Source organism: Nicotiana attenuata, chromosome 12, assembly GCF_001879085.1.
Source record: "Nicotiana attenuata strain UT chromosome 12, NIATTr2, whole genome shotgun sequence".
Classification (NCBI taxonomy): Eukaryota; Viridiplantae; Streptophyta; class Magnoliopsida; order Solanales; family Solanaceae; genus Nicotiana; species Nicotiana attenuata.
The window spans coordinates 21,390,763-21,401,482 of NC_032000.1; the positions used below are offsets into that span (position 1 = coordinate 21,390,763).

The following is a 10,720-nucleotide window of genomic DNA, read 5'->3' on the forward strand; positions in this document are numbered from 1 at the left end:
GTCTGCATAACTTTTCTGCCTAGAGTGAGCTGAATGAAGCCTATCCTGAATGATCTTGACCTTGTCCAAGGCCTCCTGAACCAACTCCGTACCTAACAACCGAGCCTCTCCCGGCTCAAACCATCGATCGACACCGTCTACCATATAAAGCCTCGTAAGGAGCCATCTGGATGCTCGACTGGTAGCTGTTGTTGTAGGCAAACTCCGCTAATGGAAAGAACTGATCCCAAGACCCTACCATATCAATCACACACGCACGGAGCATATCCTCAAGAATCTGGATAGTGCACTCGGACTGTCCGTCCGTCTGGGGTGAAATGCTGTGCTCAACTCCACCCGAGTACCCAACTCCTGCTGAACGGTTTTCTAGAACCGCGATGTAAATTGAGTACCCCTGTCTGAAATAATGGAAACTGGAATCCCATGCAGACGGACGATCTCCCGGATATAAATCTCCGCCAACCGCTCCGATGAATAAGTGGTACACACTAGAATAAAGTGAGCGGACTTGGTCAGCCGATCTACAATGACCCAAATGGCATCAAACTTCTTCAAGGTCCGTGGGAGTCCCGATACAAAATCCATGGTGATGCGCTCCCATTTCCACTCCGGGATCTCTATCTGCTGAAGTAGCCCACCAGGTCGCTGGTGCTCATACCTCACTTGCTGGCAGTTGAGGCATCTAGACACATACCCAACTATATCCTTCTTCATCCGCCTCCACCAATAATGCTGCCTCAAGTCCCGATACATCTTCGCGGCACCCGGATGGATGGAATACCGCGAACTATGGGCCTCTGCTAGAATCAACTCCCGGAGCCCATCAACATTGGGCACACAAATCCGGCCCTGCATCCTTAATACCCCGTCATCTCTGATGGTCACATCCCTGGCATCTCCATGCTGCACCTTGTCCTTAAGGACAAGTAAATGAGGGTCTTCATACCGTTGCTCCCTGATACGATCAAATAAAGAAGACCGGGAAACCACACAGGCTAGAACCCGACAGGGCTACGAAAGGTCCAATCTCACGAACTTACTGGCTAAGGCCTGAACATCCATTGCCATAGGCCTCTCCGAAGCTGGTAAATATTCCAAACTCCCCAAACTCTCCGCCCGGCGACTCAAGGCATCCGCCACTACATTGGCCTTGCCCGGGTGATACAGGATAGTGATATCATAATCCTTCAGCAACTCTAACCACCTCCTCTGACGCATATTTAGATCCTTTTGCTTGAGCAAGTGCTGCAAGCTCCGATGGTCAGTATAGATCTCACAAGGCACACCGTACAAATAATGACGCCAGATCTTCAAGGCATGAACAATGGCAGCTAACTCAAGGTCGTGGACAGGGTAATTCTTTTCATGTATCTTCACTGTCTGGATGCGTAGGCAATCACCCTACCGTCCTGCATCGACACCGCTCGAGGCCAACTCTCGAGGCGTCACAATAGACAGTATAAGACCCCGAACCGGTAGGAAACATCAAGATTGGGGCTGTAGTCAAAGCTGTCTTGAGCTTCTGAAAGCTCGCCTCACACTCCTCTTTCCACTGAAATGGGGCACCCTTCTGGGTCAATCTAGTCATAGGGGCCGCAATCGATGAAAATCCCTCCACGAAGCGACGGTAGTAGCCCGCCAAGCCAAGGAAATTGCGAATCTCTGTGGCTGAGGACGGCCTGGGCCAACTCTGTACGGCCTCTATCTTCCTTGGATCCACCCGAATGCCCTCACTCGAAATTATGTGGCCTAAGAATGCCCAAAACTCACATTTTGAGAACTTTGCATATAACTTCTTCTCCCTCAAGGTCTGAAGCACGGTCCTCGGGTGATGCTCAAGATCTTCGCGACTCCGGGAATACACCAGAATATCATCAATAAAGACAATAATGAATGAGTCGAGATATGGCCTGAATACACTGTGCATCAAGTGCATGAAAGCTGTTGGGGCATTGGTTAGCCCAAATGACATAACAAGGAACTCGTAATGACCATACCGAGTCCTGAAGGCAGTCTTCGGGATATCTGGCTCCCGAATCTTCAACTGATGGTAACTTGAGCGCAAGTCAATCTTAGAAAACACCTGTGCGCCCTGAAGCTGGTCAAACAGATCATCAATACGAGGCAAAGGATAACGATTCTTCACTGTAACCTTGTTCAACTGACGGTAATCAATACACATACGCATAGAACCATCATTTTTCTTCACAAACAAGACAGGAGCACCCCACGGTGAAACACTGGATCGAATGAAACCCTTACTAAGCAATTCCTGCAACTGATCCTTCAACTCCTTCAACTCAGGAGGATCCATACGATACGGAGGAATGGAAATGGGCTGAGTGCCCGGCAACAGATCAATGCCGAAATCAATGTCTCTATCGGGCGGCATGCCCGGAAGATCAGCTGGAAATACATCGGGATAATCTTGTACCACTGGAACTGAATCAACAGAAGGGGTATCAACACTAACATCTCTCACATAAACCAAATACGCGGCACACCCCTTCTCAACCATGCGCTGAGCTTTAAGAAAAGAGATGATTCTACTGGGAGTGTGATCTAAAGTACCACTCCACTCAATACGCGGAATACCTGGCATAGCCAGCGTCACAGTCTTGGCGTGACAATCAAGAATAGCAAAATGGGGCGACAACCAGTCCATGCCCAAAATAATGTCAAAATCCACCATACCGAGTAACAATAAATCCGCTCTGGTCTCAAAACCACGAATAGTAACCAAACATGACCGATAAACGCAGTCCACAACAAGAGAATCTCCCACAGGAGTAGAAACATAAACAGGGGAACTCAAAGAATCCCGAGGCACACCCAAATGCGGAGCAAAGAAAGAAGACACATAAGAATAAGTAGAGCCCGGATCGAATAGAACCGATGCCTCTCTGTGACAAACCAGTATAATACCTGTAATGACGGAGTCGGAGGCAGCAGCCTCAGTACGAGCAGGAATAGCATAATATCTGGCCCGACCCCTCTCTCGAGAGCGACCTCTATCTCCCCGACCTCCTCCCCTAGCTGGCTGGGCAGGTGGGGTAGCAGCTGGAGCTGTGACCATGGCCTGAGAACTCTGAGGAGCACGCTGTGGCTGAGCAGTCTGTGAAGATACACCCCTACTAAGTCTAGGGCAGTCCCTAACCATGTGGCGTGTATCACCACACTCGAAACAGGCTCTGGGAGGACGCGGTGGTTGTGACTGACTAGGGCCAGGTCTGCTGGACTGACCTCTGGAAGCACCCCGCGCAGGAGGCGCGCTAGAAACTGGAGGTGCATAGTAAGGCTCCTGAGGTGTAGGTGAAGCTGGAGTACTGCCGACTGCTGGAAGAGCTGAATGAACAGGGCGAACCGCATAACCTCTGCCATAACGACCTGCTGATGGGGTACGGGCACCAGAGTAGTGACCCGACTCTTGAGACCTCTTGGCCTCCCTCTCCCCTCGCTCCCTGGCGAGCATACCCTCAATCCTCCTAGCAATGCTCACTACCTGCCGATAAGGGATGTCCATCTCCAACTCTCGAGCCATGCTAGATCTGATGGGTGGGATAAGACCCGCAATGAACCTGCGAACCCTTTCCCGAACTGTAGCAACCAAGGCCGGTGCATGCCTGGCTAATCTGGTATAACGGATAGAATACTCCGAAACGGTCATAGCACCCTGGCGCAAATGCTCAAACTCTGCGCGCCATGCATCCCTGAGACTCTGGGGAACAAACATATCCGAGAACTGGGTCCAAGTCAGTGAAGCAGCCTCGACTGGACTGTCTATCTCATAAGTGCGCCACCAATCATAGGCGGCTCCCCGAAGTTGAAAAGCAGTGAAAGAAACCCCGCTGGACTCCACTATGCCCATAGTGCGAAGAATACGGTGACACTCCTCTAGAAATCCCAAGGCATCGTCTGATGCTAATCCACTGAACACTGGGGGATCATACTTCTTGAACCTCTCAAGTCTCCGCTGCTCGTCCTCTGAAGCAGCTGACCCATCATCAGGCTAAACTGGCGCTGACGGCGGTGCCGGAATAATCTCGGGAGCCTGCTCAACCTGCACTCGCTGCTCAGGACTGCGGACGACGGGAGTCTGTGCTCCTCCCCCGGCCTGGGATGTGGCTGCAGCAAGGGGAAGCAACCCTGTCTGAGCCAAGGTGGTGTACATGCTCATGAACTGAGCCAAAGTCTCCTGGAGCGCTGGAGTAGTAGTGGCAGTAGTGGGTGTGCCAGGTGCCTGGGCTCCGGCTGGATCTGCTGGTGGTACCTCGGCGGCAGCTCGCGTAGGTGCTCTGGCTGCACCACGTGCGCGTCCTCGACCTCTCCCCTGGCCCCGGCCCCGGCCTCTGACGGCTGCAGTAGGGGGCGCGGGTGCCTAGTCATCTCGAGTAGCGCGTGTCCTCACCATCTGTGAGAGAATGGAAGCCAGAAGTTTAGAATTGATGTCCAAAAATATCGCACGATAAGGAATTCAATGAAATGAAGTTTTTTCCTAAACAGTTACATAGCCTCTCGTAGATAAGTACAGACATCTCCGTACCGATCAGCGAGAGTCTAATAAACCGGCCTGTGTTCCGTGACTCCTATGAACCTAGAGCTCTGATACCAACTTGTCACGACCCCAGTTCACCCTCCATGAACATGTCGTGATGGCACCTAGTTCCTACAACTAGGTAAGCCTAACAATACGGAAATTTATATAACTTGCAGAAACATTTAATTTAATTAAGCAAAACTAGAAGAAAACAGTGAATAAGTGCCACCGGGCATACACCACTCAAAAATAAATCGCGAAAGTCAAAAATCTCAACCCAAAACCCGGAAACTCATGGGAACCACAGGCTAACAGAAACATAATACGCTACTCTAACTCCAGATATATCTAAGCAACTGAGAGAAAGGGAATAAACTAAGTGCTAAAGCTGGAACAGAATAGAGACTCCTGGTCTGCGGACGCGGCAGATATACCTCGAAGTCTCCGTGTATCTCCTCGCCTCAAGGATAGTGTGCCTGAGTAGAGGTACCTGGATCTGCACATGAAAAACATGCGCAGGAAGGGCATGAGTACACCACAGCGGTACTCAGTAATGCCAAGCCTAACCTTGGTTGGGTAGTGACGAGGAAGGTCAGGGCCCTACTGAGGCTAAAATATAATAATAAATTAACAATATGAAAAATAAGCAGTATTAGTGAGTACAACATTGAGATAAGACAGGTTAAACAAGGCAATAGCAAATACACAAAGAACGGAACAACCACAGCATAAGTACAGCTCAATACCAATGGTAACAATGAGGATCTCCCAGGATACCGTCCTGTAGTCCTTTTCTCAACTGTCCAGTGGATCTCTCGGGATACCGTCCCGTAGTCCATCATATGTGTATATCCGAAGGATCTCCCGGGATACCGTCCCGTAGTCCAACTATCAATGTACAGGAGGATCTATCGGGAATCTAACCCGCAGTTCCAAAGTAAAAGTGCAGGGGGATCTACCGGTAATCGAACCCGTAGTCCCAAAGTAAACAAACAAGGGGGGGGGGGGAGGAGCTACCGGAATCCCACATCCGTAGTCCCAATGTAAATACGCAATCACAACCAGAAGATACACAGAAATGAAGTACAAGACAAGCAACAGGTAGTACTGGCCTAACATGCTTCACGTAGTACAGTCAAGGCCACTTAAGCAAGTAGGCAAGTTAATCAACTAAACATGCTTTCCTAGTCTAGCACAGGTTATAGTTGCAAGTAGAATAAAGCAAATATGAAAGAAACTCAATCGCAATATCTTAAGTAAAACCGGATTTTCAACAATTGGCTCAAGTACGCGCTCGTCACCTCGCGTGCAAGGCACTCAAAATACCAAATAACAATATCCTAAGGGGAAAGGTCCCCCACACAATGTTAGACAAGCCACTTACTTCGAACCGGCTCAAAATCAACTAGAAATCACGCCCTTGCCACGAGTATCCGACTCCAAATGGCCCAAATCTATTCAATTCAATTACGTATCGTAAATAACATTGCAAACAACTGGTTTTGCTATTTAATTCAAAGCTACGGCGTGAAATTAGGTAAAATGACCAAAATGCCCTTCAGGCCAACGCCTCGGAATCGAATAATTTTCATATTTTCAGAACCCTCGTACTCTCACGAGTCTAACCATATAAAAATCTCCCAAATCGGAGGTCAAATGCTTACTCAAAACTCAATGGTTTAGCCTATAAAGTTTTACCCAATTTCTTCCAATTTTTGATCCCAAATTCGAATTTTAATGACGGATTTAACTACAAAATGATGAAATATAACTAGAAAGGATCAAAGAAACGTTACCCAATAATCTTCTCTTCAAAACCCTCTGAAAATCGCCCTTCCCCGAGCTCAAATTGATTTTTCTAACTTATGAAATCTAACCCTCGAAATTTCTATATCTGCTCAAGGATTTCTGCTTCTGCGGACAAGGGACCGCTTCTGCGGAACAAGAGCCGCTTCTGCGGTTTTCATTAAAAAGGCAGGAACCGCATCTGCGATAAAAGGGTCGCAGATGCGACACCGCATCTGTGGGGGAATATCCGCTTCTGCGGAAACTAAGGAGATACAGGAGCCCGCATCTGCGATGCCTGAGCCGCTTCTGCGATAATAGTACTGCTTCTGCGGTTTCTGAGGGAAAGGGGCAAAGCCGCTTCTGCGTCCCCTTAGCCGCTTCTGCGGCGCCGCATCTGCGGTTCCCAAGCCGCAGATGCGAAAATACCAGAAGAGGAACACTTCAGCTGCTGCAACACTTCAAAATTTCTCCGTTAACTACCCGAAATCATCCCGAGGCCCCCGGGACCTCAACCAAAAGCACCAATAACACCTAATACCTCATTCAAACTTGTACCAATCCTTAAACCACCTAAAACAACGCCGAAAACTCGAATTAAACAAGGATTTGAGCCTAAGACCTTTAATTTTTATCAAAATACGCTTTCGATCAAAAACCTAACCAAAACACGCCCAAATGACCCGAAATTTTGCACACTCATCCCAAATGACATAACGGAGCTACTGCAACTTCCGAAATTCCAATCCGACCCTCAGATCAAAAATTCACTATCGGACCGGTAACTTCAAAAATTCAACCTTCGGCATTTCAAGCCTAAATGAGCTACGGACTTCCAAAATACATTCCGAACACGCTCCCAACCCCAAAATCACCTAACGGAGCTCACGAAACCATCGGATTTCCATTCCGAGGTCATTTTCACACTGTTCCGATTACAGACCACTTTTTCCACACTTAAGCTCTCATTTAGGGACTAAGTGTCCCAAAACTCTCCGAAACTCAACGCCGAACGTCCCGGCAAACCAAAATAGCAGAAGTGAACTTAGGAGAAGCAGTTAATAGGGGATCGGGGCGTACATTCTTAAGACGACCGGCCGGGTCGTCACAGTCTAAAATTTTAACTTGCGTTAGAGGACATTTTCAAATTAAGTATATCATCTCCAAATATAAGCCTTAATTTTTACATCAGCGTGTAGTCCATAAAAAGTTAAGCACCATGATCTAGTGAAACCATTTATTGATTGCCTCCATCACACAAACCTTTCTATGGCTATCGTTACTTTCAATCTTCCATTATTCTTCTTCTAATATAATCAGTATGGATGTTATTTATTTGCTTAGCTCTTCTTGTTATTTTTTTTTTACTATTTTTTTGTTTTGAAATAAAAGAAAAATACGTGAAAACCCAGTACTCTTTTAGTTTTGTTTCAAACACAGAAACACTTAAACACGCGCAAAGCCAAAACCAGATTTTTAAGTACATGCATTACTTGATGAAAATACAGCACAACCTGAACCTCCAAATCCTTAGTACAAATAAAAAGATGAAGATTTTAGTCGAAATACCGAAAAAATAATAGTACCAAAAAATATGCACCTTTTCATCTTGAATAGCAATTCAAGCGAGAAAATATTGTTTGGTTTCTCATGTTCTGGAACGTGCTATAATCTCACAATTCGAACCTTCAAATTTCAACTCAGTTTGATACACGATATGCCGATGATATAGTTAACGTTTGTAGTTTTTTTTTTGCCTTAGAGTAAGTTTGATAAAAGGTTTGTTTGCGATGAACTATATGTAAGGTGCAGCCAGAATATATATATATATATATATATATATATATATATATATATATATATATATACACAACATACACGTGCTTTAGTGCGTAAACTTTCTGGAAACGAAATTTCCATAAAAAGAGCCGAAAAATGCGTGTTCTATTTTCTCTATACAAGTGTAGTATGAGTACGTAAATCAACGTGTACCCAGTAAGTATCCAATCTAACCTCGAAGAAGTAGTAACGAGGAGTCGACTCCGATACTTACTATGGGCTATAAATAATATACCGATGATATAACTAAGCATGGATTACATAGAACAACTGTAAGCTCAATATCATGAAGTAAGTACACAATTCTTTTGTTAATAAGAAATTTCCAAATTTATTTTTCATCATTTATCATTTTGTATCTCAGGCCAATGAAGCAATATCAATTATTATAAATTTCAAAGCAACCAATTCAATCATGCACAAATCATGCAAAGGTTGTACTGTCCACCAACATAAATATTTAAAATGTTCACTCCCGACGGGTCGGAACAGCACGAACCACTAGATGCATCTATCTGTTACCGAGACGTTCGACCTACTCCACAAAAGAGAAAAATCCATTTCAAACTACCAATTTAAGATTTATTAAGGAACAATTATTCAAAAAAAATGCCAATTCTCATTAACGATCAAGAAAATAAAGTTAACTTTTTTTTCAATTCCTTTACCAAGTTTCAATACGTTTTAAATAATTAAATTAAAAAGTAGGTTCCAAACATTGCAAGTATAACATGATTTGGTCCTAGACTACCCGAACATTTAGCATTATAGTAGCTACGCATGGACTCTCGCTACCTATGAGGTTAATTCTCTCTTACAAGGTTAGAAAGGAGACTTACCTCGCTCCGAAATTCCATAACCAGCTCCCAAGCCCTTCCAACAACTCAAACCATTTGAGTTAGTTGGATTATATGTAAATAATCTTAAAGATTAACCATTTCTCAAATTTCCTAGATATAATACTATTTTTCTTTTTTGATATCATTCTCGCCGGTTTCATTGGATCTTAAAATTAGTCGGGAAGCAAAATAATAACTCATATGTATGACAAAACAATCAAAGGTTGAGACTATGAAGAACTTTTTGGATACGACTTGACTCTTTTACTGCTACTTGAACTCTTGTTTTATGTGTTGATATCTTTCAAAAAATATTTCTATTTTAAAATTTCAGTTTCTAAAACTTTATTTTTCAATAATAATTATTTTTATAATAACATAAGTGAAAATATTATCCTTAAAAAAACTCATTTTAGTCGGCTATCTAAACATTTAAAAAATTCTTTAGCCAGTAATTTTTTTTCCCAGTATGACTCCATTTTGATATTTGACATTAACCATGTTAAATATCCGAGTTATTTGAATGATATGTAAATAACCTTAAAATTTAAACCTTCTAGATAATCGTTAGATATCAATTAAGAAACAGTACATGAAAAAAGATTAACATTTTCTCAAATCTCGTAGTGGTAATTTTATTTTTGCACCATTCTCACTGGTGTCATTGGAACCTAAAAATAGCTAAAAAGTGAAATAACAAATCGTATTTATGTCAAAGCACAAAGGTTGACACNATATATATATATATATATATATATATATATATTAATATTTATTATCTTTATAATGCTGCAATTGAAGATATTATCCTTAATTTAAAATTCACTTTAATCGGCAATCTAAAAATTAAAATGATTCTTTAGCTGGTGAAATTTTATTTCAATATGACGTCATTTTTTTTTTGTAACTAACCTTTTGTATTAATCACCTTTGAACTTTACAAAGCCATAGCTAACTAGGACACAATTAGCTATCTCAAATGAAATAAATTCTATCTATCTTTCATCACTATTACTATATACAAGGAGATCTCATCTAACAAAACTCTTAACATCTAAAATGTAAAACTTTGCAGAAGCTCTTTAACTCTACTGTCAGCTCTAACATGACAAGTATAGATAATTTCCCTTACAATTGCTTCCCAACTTCTAGTCTTCTTTTCAAACACTCTATTGTTCCTTTCTATCCATATAGCATAGACACACTCTGCATATACCAATTTGAATATTTGAGCTTGTTGTGATTTCCCTTTAGCACTTCTGATAGCCCAGTTAACATGCTGGTTCCATTCATCTGGTGTTTGTTGCCATTGTAACCATTTCTGCAGTCTCCTCCATATAGCTTTTGCATAATCACATTCCACAAACAAATGCTCTCTAGTTTCCAGTTCTGCTTGACATAATGAGCAAGTAATGTCTACTGTTATGCCCCATCTCATTAGTCTATCTGTTGTTGCAATCTCCCCTGTAATACTAACCATATTATAAAGCTTGCTTTTGGCCTCGCATCATTCTTGAACATAAGACATTTCCAGGCTACTGGCCTCATTTCAGGGAGCAGTTTGTAGTAGATAGTATTTGTCAAACTCCTTGTGGTATTGCTTACAGGTATCAAATGCAGTTTATTCTTCAATTCCTATATCTTTCTAGTAATCCAACTTGCTTGTGCTGGAACTATTATTTCCAGCAGTGGCTTTCTTTTGATGTAATAAGTGTGAATC

General features: G+C 43.2%; 1 protein-coding gene across 1 annotated transcript; it reads right to left on the bottom strand.

The window, feature by feature from the left end:
• LOC109235947 lies at positions 10,055 to 10,480 on the bottom strand. The gene has a single exon (XM_019402191.1). The coding sequence runs from the start codon at positions 10,478 to 10,480 to the stop codon at positions 10,055 to 10,057; it is 426 nt and encodes a 141-aa protein (XP_019257736.1).

Bases quoted from the DNA above. Each gene is read 5' to 3' on its own strand.
- LOC109235947 (XM_019402191.1), bottom strand. From the start codon at position 10,480: ATGGTTAGTATTACAGGGGAGATTGCAACAACAGATAGACTAATGAGA.